General features: G+C 44.4%; 1 protein-coding gene across 1 annotated transcript in view; it reads right to left on the reverse strand.

The window, feature by feature from the left end:
* Positions 1 to 17001, reverse strand: part of LOC130482422 (collagen alpha-1(I) chain-like) — a 27283-nt gene continuing 10282 nt past the window's right edge. The window contains exons 5-8 of the mRNA XM_056855127.1: positions 10318 to 10443; positions 6710 to 6813; positions 1958 to 2150; positions 1 to 1427 (exon numbers count right to left, since the gene is read on the reverse strand). Of these exons, the coding sequence (XP_056711105.1) occupies positions 1 to 1427; positions 1958 to 2150; positions 6710 to 6813; positions 10318 to 10443 (1850 nt within the window). The remainder of the gene's footprint in view (positions 1428 to 1957; positions 2151 to 6709; positions 6814 to 10317; positions 10444 to 17001) is intronic.

Genomic DNA, 17001 nt, shown 5'->3' on the forward strand with positions numbered 1-17001 from the left:
CTAGACCCCCTCTTCGGAGGCGCTCCTGGACGGCTCTCCCGAGGCCAGTTCGTAGCGGCCGGCGAAGGAGAGTCCGGGGGCCCCCCAGGACCAGCCGGCGCGGGCGCGACCCGGCCCCCCCGGGGAGCGCCGCCAAAGGCCGGCGGGGAAAGGCTGAGCCGACGGGGCGGGTTCGCCGACCCTCCTGCCTACAGCCGCCCAAGTGGTTGGTTTTCCCGGGGAAAGATGGCCGAAGAAAACCATCCACTCTGAAACGTCCTCGAAGTAGCCACTAAACGGCGGCTGGGGCCCAAGGGCGAGGGGTAGCCTTCTGGGCTGGGCTCCCAGTCCTGGCCGGCCGCAGAAAGTAGCCGGGGGCCCGCTGGCCTTTTCCGGGGCCCTGCGCCCTCCTCGGCTTGGGGACTGCGGAGCTCTCTGGCGCGCACCCGCCCCTCCAGAGGCACAGGATCGCCGAGCCGACCCGCGCTCGACGACAGCGGGACGGGCAGAGGGACCTCCGAGCCCGTCCCCCCCCCAAGTCGGCCCAGGAGCCCGTGGGGGGCAGCGGGGGCCGCTGGCCTGCCCCGCTGCCACTCCGGGGGGGGGGCGTGAGAAGCAGGGGAGGCCCTGGCCCCAGCCTCCCGGCCCAGAGAGCCCCTCCGACCCCTTCCCCTCGGGCCCCCAGGCAGCCCGCTGCAGGAAAGGGGGCGGCGGGCGGCGGGGCCCGAGGGCAGGCCGCTCCCCCCTCTCCCCCCGGGCCACTCCCTCCGGCCGCCGCCGGCCGCGCCCCCTCGAGGGAGGCCCCCTCGCCCCCTGGGGGGCCCTCGCTGGGAGAGCAGGCCGGGGGGCGGGCAAGCAAGCAAGCACGGGGGTCCGCCCGGCCCCGGTGGCCCTCGGGGCAGAGACCCTCCCGCCCGGGTCAGGCACGGCAGCACCAGCAAGCGGACGCCTGCGCGGCTTGGCGGCCCTCGGATGGGGGCCTTCTCCTGGGGGGGGGGGAGCCTCGGATGGCTCCCCCGCCAGGGCTGCGGCACAGCAGGCGACGGGATGGCCCGGGAAGTCTCCGGGGCGTCCGAAGGGGTCCCCGGGCTGCGGCCGCCAGAGGAGCTCCGGGGAGAGGCCGAAGAGCCGAGCAGAGCCGCCGGGGAAGGAGCGCAGGAGAGCGGCCCCCGACGGGCATCGCGCGCTTCTCTCCCTCCGGGAGCGCAGCCGGGCGGCCGAAAGCCTCGGGCGGGGCGGGCTGGCCGTCGCTGGGCCAGAGGGCCGACCAAGGGGGGCACGCACTGCCGGGGAGGGGGCGCCGTCGCATGCCTGCCGCCCCCCCCCCCCGTTCACCTGCAGCCTGCTGGCAGCTCTGGGCCTCGAGGGAGGCGGGTGGGAGGGTCCCAGGAGAGGCCGGGAGTTCAGGGTCAAGGTGGCTTCCGGAAGGGTCCCGGTTTGACAAGGGACTGAGAAACAGGAGGAGGAGGAGAGCTGTTTTTTACACCCTTTCTCTACCTTTAAGGAATCTCAAAGCGCTTACAAATTCCTCCCTGGCCCCCTCCCCACAACAGGCACCTTGGGAGGTCGGTGAGGCTGAGAGAGTTCGGAGAGAACTGCGACTAGCACCTCTGGGCACCTACTGAGGAAGGGAGCTTGCCTAAGCCAGCTGCTTTGGGGCTGTACAGGGGGGGGGGCATGGGGAGGAGGCTCCCTCGGTGCTGGAAAGCATTCAGCTGAAGCCCAGCTGCTGTAGGTCACAGGGGGTGGGGGGAGGGGTTAAGCACCTCTTGGCACAATTCTGTGCAGGAAATAAAGAAATGTGGTGCTAAAAAAAAGGGTTGTTCTTGCCACTCTCATTTAGTTAAAAACAAAACAAAACAGTAAGTTTGGGAAAGCAATGCCAGTAATTTCAAACTGGCCAAATGATGTGAAAAGGGTTCTGCCCCTGGGCCTCCTCTGCTTGACCCTGGGAGAGCCCCCAGGCCCACTTCCGCACCATCAGCAGAACTCAGCTTCCCGTGAGTAACTGTAGGAGGCCCGAAGAGGAGGGCGGCAGCGATTCCCAGCAGAATATCTTCACACTCTGAAGGACTCTGAAGCAGCGGAATAGGAATATTCTCAATAAACAAAGACTGGAAAACCTGTCCACGGGGTCCAGGAGTCCTCCTGTGGGTGCAGGGCGCTGTGCACTGGCACAGGGGAAAGGTGCACATTTTCCAGTTTACTGGGTTAGTAGATTAATTTAAAAAAGAAAAACTGGTTGTATGTTAAATTTGTAATGTAGCACACACTCGCAATGGAATAGAATGGAGGGGGGGGATACATTATGTTAGACATGTTTAATGTTAGGATGCCAGAAAATGGCTTCTGCATATCACCTATACCACTGAATTATTTATAGGATCGGAAGCATTTTTTAAACAAAAGACGTTTCCCCTACATGTGGACTTGTTCAGCTACAATCCCTCAGGCTTCTGAACTACTTAGCAGCACAAGAACTCAGAAATGCGTGTGTTGTCTTAGTTCATCACCTTTTCCTTTGGTGTTTTTTCTTGCTCCCTGTTTTCCTTCTCTGCCTTGGGCATTCTGAGGAATTTGCAAGCTCTGCCAACACACTGACATGTTTGATCTCTGCCGTCTTGTTAATGGGTTTGTCAGATTTCTGCTGTTGTTTCACATCAGAGAGAAAATGGCCCTTTTTGTGGGAATTCACCTCATTTAGTTGGTGTTTCATCCCCCCCCCCCGAAAACCACAAAGGTTTCCATAGATAATGATTCTGAATTGTAACAAGACTGATTTACTGAGCGGCAGTTACGGGTGCTGTCTAGTCAAAGAGTTAAGTATTTCTATGTCCTGCTGATCTCAACACATCCTCAACTCTCCACTGGATCCCACGGGTCCAGCCCAGGGTTAGATCAACTTAAATCCAGTGAAATGAATGAGCTTCACTCAGCACACCTAAGTCTGCATTTGAATGTGGCCTTTACCTTTGGCTGGATTCTTCCGCCAGCTTAATGCTGCATTTTATTTGTTTTGCTTTTTAAAAATCACGCAGGAAAAGCACGAAAAGAGCCATAAGCAAATCAAAATACTTTTGATCTTATTTTTATTATGCATAAAATAACGTGAAAGAAAACAACAAACGCTTTATGACACCTTAAAGATGGAACTTGTGGCGCACGTTTTCATGGATGAGGCCCCAGCAGGTCAGATGCTGATGCTGAAAAAAAATAAGGTCATTTCTGTGTTCTTTTAAAATAGGGAAACTGAATGAGAGGAAGCATCGAAGGAGCATTCAGCCTCCTGGCAGACCATATTTACTCAGAAGGAAGATGACCCTGAATGTCAAATGGCCTTCCCATAGAAAAAATTTTTTAAAAAAAGAATTGGACATAACTGCAACATTTATACAAATATAAGATGAACTCTTTCTTTGATGGCAGACTTGAGAGGGGGAACCTAGCCTTGCATTTGAGTAAACACTGGACCGTAGAAGCCACAATGGCAGTATCTGAATGAACCCAGGTACAAAATGCAGAGGGTTGAATGCTGGGGAAATGTAATCTGCCCACAAAAGAGGGAAACCAAATGACTTAGGCACTATGAGAAACAAATGGGCATTTATTGAGCGAATAATGGCTGCTCCTTCTTACCATTCCTCTCAATGCTCTTTTACACTTTCTGTGGCCTTTGGCCTCTTTCTCATTTCAAAGTATTTCTCACTGAAGACAGTTCCAATTTATATCAGCTTGCCAAGTATTTCAAACTGACACTTCTAATTCATTTCACTGCAGATAAAGTGAAAAATGGAAGGAATGGATGCTGGACTTTAAGAAACAGGAGATGTCCCTGCAGCTATTCTGTATTTCAGAAGGTGCAATGTAAATGCTCAGTGACATTTTTATTGGCGGTAAGATACTCTACCCCCTTTAAGTAAAAAAGAAAGATGTGCACATGAAGCTACCTTCTACTGAATCAGACCCTTGGTCCATCAAAGTCAGTATTGTCTCCTCAGACGGGCAGCGGCTCTCCAGGGTCTTAGGCAAGAGGTCTTCCACATCACATATCTGCCTAGTCCCTTTAACTAGAGATGCCAGGGTTTGAACCAGGGACTTTCTGCATGCCAAGCAGATGCTCTACCACTGAGCCATGGCCCCTCTCCAATTTCAGTGAGAGCTGAAACAAATTTGCCCTAAAAGCTGTCCTCTGCAAATGTTGATGTCATATTCTTTGGATTTTCTCTGACTCTGCAATTACTTATCAAATGTTTGCTATCTGCATTTTGATACTGAATTATATTTGATTTAAATTTGAAAAACATCCCTTTACCTTGGAGCTCTCCACATGGTAACAGTAGCCTTCAGCAGGAGCGTGGGGGCGAGAGACCCTTTTTCCTGCATAGAATCAGCCAAAGAGACCTTCCCCTTTGTGGCAAGAGGTTTTATTATCTGTTTGCCCACACCCCTGTGGGTCAAGGAAGCCTTTCCTGAAATCTCCAGGAAGAGATCTTCTAGCATCTTAAGCCTCCAAAATCTTTCTTCAATATTATGTGAAAATATGGGATCAGATTAAGAAAGATTTAATAAGTTGGGAAAAACTACCAATAACATGGCTAGGTAGGATTGCTATAATAAAGATGATGGTTCTTCCAAAGATGTTGTTTTTATTTCAGAATTTGCCAATCTTGAAAGGAACTAAGATTTTTCAACAATGGAAAAAGGTGTTGGTGAACTTTATATGGGGTAAAGGCAGGCGTAGGATTTCTTATAAAAATCTTATAGATGTTAAAGAAAGAGGGGGGCTGGCACTCCCCGATTTAAGTTCATACTTTGAAGCGTCTTGTCTAGCGTGGCTAAGACAATGGATAACATTAGAAAACCCTAGATTACTAGATTTAGAAGGATATAACATTAGATTTGGTTGGCATGCATATATATGGTATGATAAAGATAGGGTGAATAAAGATTTTAATCATCACATCATAAGAGCCAGTTTACTACAAGTTTGGAAAAGATACAAGAAGGGCTTTGAACCCAAACTCCAGGATGGCTTAGACCCCTGGAAGCTTTTTTAAGAAGAGGGCCAAATATGGACCCTCATTGTAAGAACTATAGAGAATATGTAAAGTTTGAAAATGGAAAATGGAAATTAAAGGATAGGGAAGAACTGGGTATGGTAGATTGGTTTAAATATTTCCAATTAAATTATATATTCCAAAAAGATCAAAGGCTAGGGTTCACAAAAAAGAAATCAACTTTTGAGGTAATAATAGAATCAGAAAATAAAGGTATGATATCCAAAATATATAAATTGATATTGGAATATTACACACACAGGATATCCTGATAAATTTCAGGTTAGGAAGCTCCTCTCGGAGGAAAATCCCCACCAAATTAGTGAGGTCGCCAAATTCTGTGCAGCAATCTATAAATTTCGTCAAAATCTGTTACGATAAAATCCAAAGAAATTACAGAAAATGAAGAAGAGAGAGGGTTTGTTTTTGTTTTTTAAATATGTGTCAAAATGTTTATTTTTACCTAACTGTAAATTATTTTAATTATATATACTCTTTCAATTTAATATGACATAACTTTTAAATAATATCAATTTACCCATGGTAACATTGCTGTTATGTTCTTAATCTTTATTGGCGCAATGCCAAAATAAATGTACTTTGACGTTGATATTGGAATATAATTTAGAACAAGAAAGAGTGAAAAAGGTCATGATTGCATGGGCAAAAGATTTAGGACATAATATTCTTCTGGAAGACTGGGAAAGACTCTGGAAAAAACAATTTAAATTTACAGTTGCTAGCAGTATAAGAGAAAACATGTATAAGATGTTCTATAGATGGTATATAACTCCAGAATTACTATTCAAAATAGATAAATCTATTTCTGATAAATGTTGGAGGTGTAGAGGAAAAAAAGGTACTTTTTTCCATGCATGGTGGTTATGTAGTCAGAAAATTTTGGGAAAAGGTTATAAGAGAAACTAACAATTTCATTTATGGAAATATTAAACTGGTACCGGAAGCTTGCCTACTAGGCCTGCTCCCAACAAGAATGGTGAAGGTGGATAAGGTAATCTGCCACTATAGTTTCGCGGCTGCGAGAATAATTATAGCTAAAACCTGGAAGGGGGAAACTAAGCTCCTTTTAAAGGAATGGAGAGACAAACTTTTCTATTTTGTACAAATGGCCAAACTAACCAATAGTCTACATGGAAAGGATGTAGAAGACTTTAAAAAAGATTGGCAAAAGGCCTTTGTACACTGGACTAACTCAGCAAAGATTGACTTTACAAGGATTGTGAAAAAGTTGTAAATGAACTGTTATGAAGATGGGAAATAAAACATATAATGGATAATACAAAGCTAAGGGATACTTCTCCGGAAGTCACAATGGGGGAGGGGGGTGGGCACACAATCACAGGGGGGGGAAGGGTTCGATTAATCTTTAAGATGTATTATTGTTGTTGTTGTTGTTATTTTCTGTGTGTATGTTTTTGTTGTTTCAATGTATGTTTTAATAATGTAATCAAAATAATGTATCAAAAAGAAACAACAATTATTTTTTCTTTCTATTTCTCTTTTTTCTGTATTTTGGTTGTAATTTCTTTTTTATTGTTTATTGTTTAAATATCACTTTTCTTTCTTTTTTCTTTTTCACTAATTAATAATTTTTTAAAAAAATCTTTCTTCGATGCTTGGTGTCAGTTTTCAGCTGGAGGTGTCCAGCTGACCATCTCATCATCTCTGGCCAGGGAGGCCATTAGCATTACTAAAGCATAACTGGAGGAGGCCAGGGAGTGATTGATCTGACATACCACCTCCTGCTTGTTCTCCACTAGGCGAGAGAGAGAAATCTTTTAAAGCCAAAAGTTAGGTTTCGTACTGTGCAAAGTTCAAAGTAAAACACACTTCTCCACAAAAACTATTTGTTATAAAAAGGAAATCAGGAATTTACGTGGTGTTTAAAAAGTGGAAAGCAAAAATTGCAAAAGAGAACAATGAACATATTTCTGCACTGGTGTTAGCAAGCACCCCCTTCCAAGATGTGTCCGCCTCAACTCCATAGAGGTTCAACTTGGACTCACACCAAATTCCTAGATTCTACCATTATTTCTTGGGCATTCTCTTGCACTGGCTCCTACAACTATTGCTGCTCTGCCAGTCAAAGGGTGCTGATCTTGTCCTCTCTGTTTGAACAGAGGCTGCTAGCTCCACTTTCCTTTCTTTGGGACCTGGCCCCGCAGGAATGTCCCTCTACGGCCTCATCCTTTTTATTATTTCCTGAGACCTTTGGAAGCCCTGCTTAATGATCCCTAGTCTGGATCATTGAACAGACAACATACTTTACCCAGTTTAACAGACTGAGGATAAATAAACCCCTTCACTCTTGCTGGACTTAGACTGTTCATTCTTAAATACTCTCCTTTCCTCCTTCTCTAAATCCATCTCTGTCTCTCCCCCTCCTCCTTATGGCCGTTCGTTGCACAGAATTCTCAGGCAGCCAGTGGCATGGCTTCCTTTCTCTTTCTCTCCTCTCATTTAACTTCTCACACACCTGTCATGCTGAACACGACAGTTCCCCCGTTTTCATGCTTGGGTACCTTTCCCCTCAATAAATACTAAACCTTGCTTTGGAAAAGATCTGGTTATTTTGTGGTTACTGGTAGCCTATTAGAGGCACTTTGAGCTTGCTTGCACACTCAGTCTGCTCCCCTAAATTGACAAGTGTGTCAGTGTACCGAGCTAGCCAGGCTGTGGAAGTGGGAAGAGGTTTTCACCCAACACTGAGCATAATTCCCCCAAACTGGTTGCAGTTCCAGGTGAGTGTCCTGAGTCCAAGTTAGAAGTTCACACTTGTCTAGGGTACACAAGAAAAGAAGCCTGTGTGCTGACAGAGGCTGGAGCCAGATGTTTCTCCAGGCAGGGTTTAAAGTTCCTTCCAGATACTTCTTGGTTCCATAGCCTAAGCCATGTCATCTCCAACTCACAGGAAAGCAGGCTCTGCCATGTTGACGATCTTGCTGGAAAGCATATTTGGTTGAGTTAAATTCACAAGAACTAACTTTCAAGAGGAAAAGCCTGATCCAAGGTATGTCTCCCTGGTATTTGCATTTTTTCCTTACTGGGGCAGGGCTTGAAGAATTGGTGGGGGGTGAGGTGGGGGAAAGTATTTTTGATCAGAGTGACAGGGCAGAGGAGGACAGTTACTCCCTCTTCCCCAGCAACAGTGCTCTGATCAATATTTCCCTACCTGGCAGATGCTTTTTGTAACTAAATTACATGTTGGGGGATCTGACAACCTTTCTGAAGCATTAGATATTGTTTGGCTTGTAAAATGTTTCTTTGATTAGTAGATTCTCAGCCTACAATCTGATGCACACTTACGTGGAAACAAATCCCACTGAACAAAATGGGACTCATATCCCAACAGGCTTAGCCTGCAAATTATGCTGTTTACGATTGTTATACCAACATCCTTTTGTGATCAAATAACTTTCTTAACCTGTTTGCATTGAACTAAAGGGACTAACCTCCATATATTTTCCAAATCAGCATTCTCAGTGCATTCCAGGCCCCCCCCCCCAATAGTGTTTATAACTTGTTTCTAAACGGAATAGCTGTTTGGAGCAAAGCCAGCAGGTTTGCGTATCAGCAGAAGGAACCACCTGAATAGGTCTGACCTCCAGTGAGGATTTAACTTATCAGTCCACACAGAGGCCTATATCAAGAATCTGACACTTTTGTATTTTACTCATTTATAAGGCAAATTGAACAGAAAACAGTGGAGCAAAAACAAGTAGTGTTTATGACTCACTGAGCAAAATGTATTTCATTCGGACTTAACAGCCATTATCATTACTTAACAGCCATTACCAGTCCTGTCTCTTGGGCTGGTTTGTTGAAGAAAAGAAAGGTAGAAAGGGAAAATTAGCTAGGTCTGAGCCAGCTATTGAATTTTTTGTTTATCAATATAATTATGACAGTATATTAAACATATCCTTTCCATAGTTAGAAATCCAAGATTGCAGAATTGCACAAAATCTCAGCATTTGAATTTTCTACTGCCAGCTACAGTATCTGTCTTGGTTTGCAAAATATCTCTTTGACTTTTCAAATGAACCATCTGAGTGCTGACACTCTGACGGACCTTTTTCTACCCAGTATACAATGTCATCTTTGCTTAAATCACCCCATAGCCCAACATCATTCTGTTAGTGTTTTGATGTTGAATCCTCTGTGCTTGTACTACTCTCTGGTTGGTCAATCTGAATATTTCTTGCTTCGGTCATTGAAGCAGGTTCTATAGAACTAGATGTACCAGGTTCTGTATCAGGAATGGGACGAATATCACATGACTGACTCGCTGTGGTATAGGCTTTGGGTTCATCAGGCCCCTTATCTGTCCTTGTAAAGAAGCTATCTAATTTTGGCAATTTGCTAAGCTCTTCTTCAGCTTTCTGCTTCTCCTTCCTCTTTTGAGCTCCACTTTTGTAACTTCTGGTTGACATTTTAGAAACGGTAAGAAAAATATTTAATATAATTATAATATTTATATATAGTGTTATAGTAGCAAGTTGGGATAATAGGGAACTGTACTAGTAAATAATAATATAGGCCTACTACTACATAATAAAGATGAATATTTTTCTAAAGTAATTTTATAATGGGATCAAAATAAACTATGTATTACATGAAATCAATCAGTAGGCATAAGACTCATACCCTTAGTCTATGCTGCCTGATCATCAGTCTACAAGCACTCTTTAATATTAGATAACAGGTACAACAGCTTGACCTACATTCAACTGTGCTGCACTGCAGTCTGCAGCTGCATGCTACATGTTGCCATGCAACCAATCAATGCAGAATGTAGGCACCCTATATATAGAAATGAGCAAACCAGTGATATTTTAGGGAGCAGGCTAGCAGGTGGGGCCCATTACTTACTTCATAGGCGCCTTCACAACACAAAACACTGTTGCTATATGTAGGTTTTATTTTATTTGTTTTTTATCTTATATTTTGGAAATGTACATTCAGGGTTTTTTTTCCTTTAAATTTTTTGGGGGGCCCCAAGAGAGTGGGGCCCTAAGCTGTAGCTTGTTTAGCTTATACGTAAATCCAGCACTGACTCACAGCTCTCCCCTAAAGCCACAGGGCCTTGATAGCGTGGACTAGGCTTGTGCATTTTAAAAACTAAATTAACTTTAACAACCTAATTCTTGGACTGCTTTCTCTTGGAGTAATGAAAGGCAGATTGAGCTTTGGCTGTAGGTCCTTGTTCTTTTTGAAGCTGGAAGAGCTGCAAAGGAACTGATTAGATCATCTTTGAAAACACCATTAGAGGGAAGACTGGCTTCTGCGCCCATCTCTGGGAGAACAGGAGGATTGACCAAGCTGATCGGGTTGTGGTGGGCACTCTCTGGCTCCCCCTTCAGGGGCTCGTCCACGGACAGCTGCGGAGCTGAAGAGGTGCAGAGTAAAAAGCTGGAGATGTTGATAAAAACCCGTGTGTACGGCTGAAGACTTCCAATCAAAGGAGCTTATTATTTATAAAGGAAAGGATAAAAACCCGGGTTGGAAAACATTCCCTTCGATTTTAGAAAGTCTTTCTGACAATTTCTACTTTTGGCATTCCTTGAAAAAAAAACACCCACAGATATGAAGTGTGTAATATATGTGCGAGATATAATTGTATAACAAAGCATCTCTAAGCACCTTGGCCTTATCACTGAGCGACTTCAGACTCTGGTCATCCTTATTGGATGGAGTCAGAGCTGTCCAGTGGTCAGCATGCTGAACTATAGTATCTGCAAGGCCCAAGTTCAGAACCCCACTCTGCCAAGGAAGCTCACTGGGTGACCTTGGGCCAGTCACTCTTTCTCAGCCCAACCTACTTCACAAGGTTGTTGTGAGAATAAAATGGAGGTGCAGAGAATGATGCTTAAGCCAGTTTGGGGCCACACTGGGATGAAAAGTATGGCACAAATGTCTAAATAAAGATCTAAATAACATGTCATGGCTTCCTACAGCAGAGAAGCAGTGCTTGCTTGAGAATATTTGTGGGTCCCATCATGTGTGTACCTGAAATTCCCTAGCTCTGTCTCACATCACTTTCCTCTCAGCCATCCTCCCCCGAGAAGCACTCTTAATGGGTGCATCCTCTCTCGACAATGAGATCATTCATTCATGGGTTGCCCAAGCTAGATCCAGCCGGTCCAGGTATAGCACTTTCCCAGATGAGGCTGGGGTCTCGCTCACAACCCTCCTTCATAAAGCCCTTCAAAACGTGTCAGGAATGGGATGGACTGGAAATTGGACTGATCGCTCTAGGCCAGGTTGTTGCTGGCCCACCCTGAGCCTAGACAGCTCCAGTCTTGGAACACATAATACTGATGAGAGGTGGGAAACTGCCAAAAACTAGGAGCGGTTCAGAGGAAGAAAACAGGGTGCTAGAAAGGAATGTCTGAGTTTGATTGTTACCAAAGTAATAATCTGGCATGAGGTAACACCCATCAGCAACTATCCCTTCTAAGCCTATGCTCTCTTGCCTCTTTGTTTAAAAGTGAAACAATACCCCAGTATCTGTTGACACAGGCTGACCTCTTTTGGATGCTTTCAAAGCTCACCGCTAGTATGTCATATTTCATTTCTATCAGTCACAACTGGCAGGAACTAGATACCAGCACTAAAAACAAATCCCACTCTGACCGGGGCAGAGAAGCACCAAAAAACTACATTCCATATAATAGCATGAAGAATCCTTACTGAGGACACAGAAGGAACCAGATGCTGATAATCATATCTGTTCCAGCGTAGAGGAGCCATCGTCTTCAGAATAGTATGACATGTACTTGAAGGGCTGTCATAGAGACGGTGGTGCTGAGTTGTTTTCTGTTGCCCCAGAAGGTCGGACCAGAACCAGTGGGTTGAAATTTAATCACAAGAGTTTCCATGTAGACATTAGGAAGAATTTTCTAACCATTAGAATGGTTCCTCAGTGGAACAAGCTTCCTCGGGAGGTGGTGAGCTCTCCTTCCCTGGAGGCTTTTAAGCAGAGGCTAGATGGCCATACCCCCTTCTGGATGCACACCTTTTTATAGATTATATAATTGGAAGCAGAAGATGGAGAAGTTCTATTCTCTCGGCCAAAACAAGACCAGGAGCCAACTGCGGTACAGATCATGAATTGTTAATATCAAAAATCAAGATAAAACTTAAGAAAAACACCAAAACATTCATAGCACCAAAATACAATCTAAGCAATATTCCGGAAGAGTTTAAAGACCATGTAAGGAACAGATTTGCATTACTGAGTTCAAGTGAGTGTAAACCTGAAGAACTATGGGTGGAAACTAGAGATACTATCAAGGAAGAATGTGCAAAGACTATTCCTGTAGCCAAAAGAAAAGAAAAACCTCAATGGATGTCTGAGGAAACTCTTAAAATTGCCAAAGGTAGACGAGAAGCAAAAGTAGAAGGTGACAGAAATAAAATCAAAAGTCTAAGTGCAACGTTCCAGCGACTCGCACGTAGAGACAAAGAGACCTATTATAATAACCAGTGTAAAGAAATAGAAGAGAACAACAAAAAAGGAAGAACAACAGATCTGTTCCACAAGATCCAAGAAATCAAAGGGAAATTTAAAGCATGGTTAGGCATGCTGAAAGATCAGCATGGAAATACATTAACTGAACAGGACAAAATAAAGAAAAGGTGGGAACAATACACTGAAGAACTATACAGAAGAGATGAAAGGATAAAAGATTCTTTCCAAGAAAAATCTTTTGAAGAAGAACCTACCATTTTAGAAAGTGAAGTGAAAGCTGCATTGAGAGCAATCGGGAGAAACAAATCACCAGGAGCAGATGGGATATCAATAGAGCTATTCCAAGCCACAGAAACGGAGTCCATCAAAATCTTGACAAGACTATGCCAACAGATATGGAAAACAAAACAATGGTCCTCAGACTGGAAACGATCTATTTACATTTCAATTCCCAAGAAAGGAGACATCAAAGATTGCAGCAACTATCGGACCATCGCATTAATTTCTCATGCAAATAAAGTGATGCTCAAAATCTTACAGCAAAGGCTGTTACCATATATGGAACTAGAAATGCCTGATGTTCAAGCTGGTTTCAGAAAAGAAAAAGGCACTAGAGATCATATTGCAAATATACGCTGGTTACTGGAGCATACGAGAGAATTTCAGAAGAAAATCAGCTTGTGTTTCATAGATTACAGCAAAGCTTTTGACTGTGTGGATCATGAAAAGCTATGGCTGGTTTTAAAGGAAATGGGTGTGCCACTACATCTGATCGTTTTGATGTGCAACCTGTACTCTGGACAAGGGGCCACAGTTAGAACGGAATATGGAGAAATGGAATGGTTTCCAATTGGCAAAGGTGCCAGACAAGGATGTATTTTATCTCCCTATCTCTTCAATCTATATGCAGAACATATAAATAGGACTGCTGCTGAACATCAAGAAGACAAAAGTAATGACTACAGGAGAATTACACAAATTTAAGATTGACAGTGAGGAAATTGAAATTGTTTCTATTCCTTGGTTCCATCATCAACCAAAAGGGAGACTGCAGCCAAGAAATCAGAAGGAGGTTGAGACTGGGAAGGGTAGCCATGAAGGAGCTAGAAAATATTTTGAAGTGTAAGGATGTGTCACTAGCCACCAAGACTAGATTAATTCATGCCATCATATTTCCTATTACTATGTATGGGTGTGAAAGATGGACAGTGAAGAAAGCTGATAGGAAGAAAATAGATTCCTTTGAAATGTGGTGTTGGAGGAGAGTGTTACGGATTCCGTGGACTGCCAAAAAAACAAATCAGTGGGTTATAGATCAAATCAAGCCTGAACTGACCCTAGAAGCTAAAATGACTAAACTGAGGCTATCGTATTTTGGTCACGTGATGAGACGACAAGAGTCACTGGAAAAGACAGTCATGCTAGGAAAAGCTGAGGGCAGCAGGAAAAGAGAAAGATCCAACAAGAGATGGATTGACTCAATAAAGGAAGCCACAGCCTTCAGTTTGCAAGATCTGAGCAAGGCTGTCAAAGATAGGACATTCTGGAGGACTTTCATTCATAGGGTCACCATGAGTCGGAAGCGACTTGACGACACTTAACACACACACACAGATGGCCATCTGTCAGCAATGCTGATTCTATGACCTTGGGCAGATGATGAGAGGGAAGGCACCTTGGCCATCTTCTGGGCATGGAGTAGGGGTCACTGGGTGTGTAGTGGGGAGGTGGTTGTGGGTTTCCTGTATTGTGCAGGGGGTTGGACTAGATGACCCTGGTGGTCCCTTCCAACTCTATGATTCTATGTGAAGGCTTAAGAGACTCTGAATATGTGAAGCTTCCTCTGCCCGGACTGCTAGGAGCATCACCCATGTGGTTGTACCCGTATGATGGCCACACATGTGAACAGGTCGAACAATGTGGCGGATATGTATCTAGGATGATTACAAGTCGTCACTCAACCATGCTATAATGAATTCAAGCAGCATTCTTTGGAGAAAAAAACCCCAGTTGTTCTCTATAGCAGGTGGTGAGAAAGTTCTCATAGGAATAAACTACACACAAACAGAGAGGAAAATCCAAGAAGAGTATCCATATGAAGGAGCCTTCCAGGAAACAGGACTGTTTCACATAGTTTGAATTCAAGATTGTGTGAACACACTTTTGCAGTTCACTCCTAGGAGTTTCATTTTGCATCCTGCTGATTCCATATCTTCTTTTTGGTCAGTTTACCCAACTGTACTGTTTTTGTCCATGGCCATGTAAACAGCTCCCTAGTGAAGAGCTGCCCCCATTCCCTGATTGCCACTTGTAAAAAATTCTTCCTCAGTGGTTAGACTTCCTGCTTGCGTGTGCCTGCAGATGTCCCCCAGTCATTTGTGCAGCGAAGAACCGGTAAGGAAACGTCTACATTTCCCTGCCTCATTTACATTATAAACCTCCAATGGGTAGAGACTGAAGCTGGCCCACTGTAGACAGAAGAAGGCCCAGGATCAGTGTGCCCCAGAGAGCAGGGCCTTGCATTATTCCTTGCTTTGTGCCAGGGGGTAGTTTCAACTTCAAGCATTCCCCTGGCTGGTGGTAGAAAGGGGACTGTGGACTCTAATGAACCGGGTTCGATTCCCCGCTCCTCCACATGAAGCCAGCTGGGTGACCTTGCGCTAGTCACAGCTCTCTTAGAGCTCTCTCAGCCCCACCTTCCTCACAGGGTGCCTGTTGTGGGGAGGGGAGGGGAAGGTGATTGTAAGCCGGTTTGATTCTTCCTTAAGTGGTAGAAAGTCAGCATATAAAAACCAACTCTTCTTCTTTTGGGGATCAACTATACCTCAGTGGTAAAATGCCTGCTTTGCAGGCAAAAGATCTCCACATCAGTTCCTGACAGCTCCAGATAATAGCGGCAGCATATTATCTAGCATTATTCTCTCACTAGTGTACTCACAAATGACTTCAAGGGGAGGGGTTGGATGAGGGAGACAGACACGTGGGAGGGAGAAGCGAAAATGGGTGTGGGGAGAAAAACCCAAAGTGACAAGTATGCACAGGACTGGCTTTCGATTTGGGATTGAAGCAGACTTTAAACTCAGGGTAAAACATCCTGAAAACACGGGGGAAATGCGAGGGGGAGAGAGAGGTGACTTCTGAAGGTAGGAAAACACATAATTAAAATGAAGCCCCGAAGTAGTTGGGGTGTGTGTTACTGTGATGGGAACAACCCATGCATAAAAGGCCAACATTTGAGAGCTAAGAAGGGTCAGTACTTGGAAGGGAGACCACCAAGAAGGAAGGCAGTGGCAAACCACCTTAGCTTCTCGCTTTCCTTGAAAGCCTCTATGAGTAGGTTGCAACCTGATGGCACAGTATTTTTCCTGTAGATATTATGGTGGTTTCTTTTGTTCTAATCCTAAATGCAGTCACTCAGAGGCACTCTGTGTGTGCTCAGATGCATGCCTGAAGCTCTCGTTTTTTCAGGCAGAGAACTGATCTCACCACTGAAATGAACTGAAAATTTTCTTCCAAGTAATGTGTTCAACTATGGAATATTGGATATTTTATTTTATCTCCAGTATATCTGCATAATAAATACTGAAGCGGAATATATCATTTACAGTATTGTGCTTATTTTCCAAAAAGAAGATAAAACTTCACTACCTCAGCAGTTCTGATTCACATTAAATTGTTCATTATTGATTAAGACAATGAGACAATATCTTCCATTAAAACCAAAACAATGCCCCCTCCCACTGGTCTTCATAAGTCACTGTTCCTATGGGGAACTGTGTGAGTAATTCTTATAATTCCAGGGTCAGTCTGAGCTACACATTTGAGGGTGCCTATTAACTACAATAAGAATAACACTTGGGAAAATGCGCAGGGGTCTTCAAGACTTCTTTCTGGCAAAATGATTGCCACAGGAGGCAGAGCCAACTATAAAATGGTTGCCACAGGTGACGGAGCCAGACGGACAGAAGAAGCCCAAGTAAAGGGGACAACAGGGGTCATTTTAAAAATACCCTGGGAAAGAGGAATGAGAAAGAACAAAACCAACCCTGTGGTGGCAGCTGCCACCAAAACAACATTATTTTAATTTGCACAGACAATCAGCTCTCCAATGGCAAATCAGAAAGCCTGCTGGGCAGAAGCCCCACTGAGACCCACCTGGTCCCACCTACTTTCTAAAACACTTGGCGAGCCCCAGGAGAGCCGTTGATAGACTCCAGGCCGCCCATCACGGGTGCCATGTTGTGGGCCCCTGGTTTACGGCCTCAGCATGTCTTAATCCTGCCTTAGTCTGCTTGGCCTTGAGGAATGTTTGGTGCACGTGCTTAATGGCAGAGTATGTCAGCAAGCTGCATTAAAATAAGCAGAAATTGAAACAGACAAACAAGGCATACATACAAGCCATTTTATGCACAACATTCTCAAATAAGAAGTGATTGTAAATGCTGGAAATATCATAAATAATTACAGTAGTTG

The sequence above is a fragment of the Euleptes europaea genome, chromosome 9 (assembly GCF_029931775.1).
Source record: "Euleptes europaea isolate rEulEur1 chromosome 9, rEulEur1.hap1, whole genome shotgun sequence".
NCBI lineage: Eukaryota > Metazoa > Chordata > Lepidosauria > Squamata > Sphaerodactylidae > Euleptes > Euleptes europaea.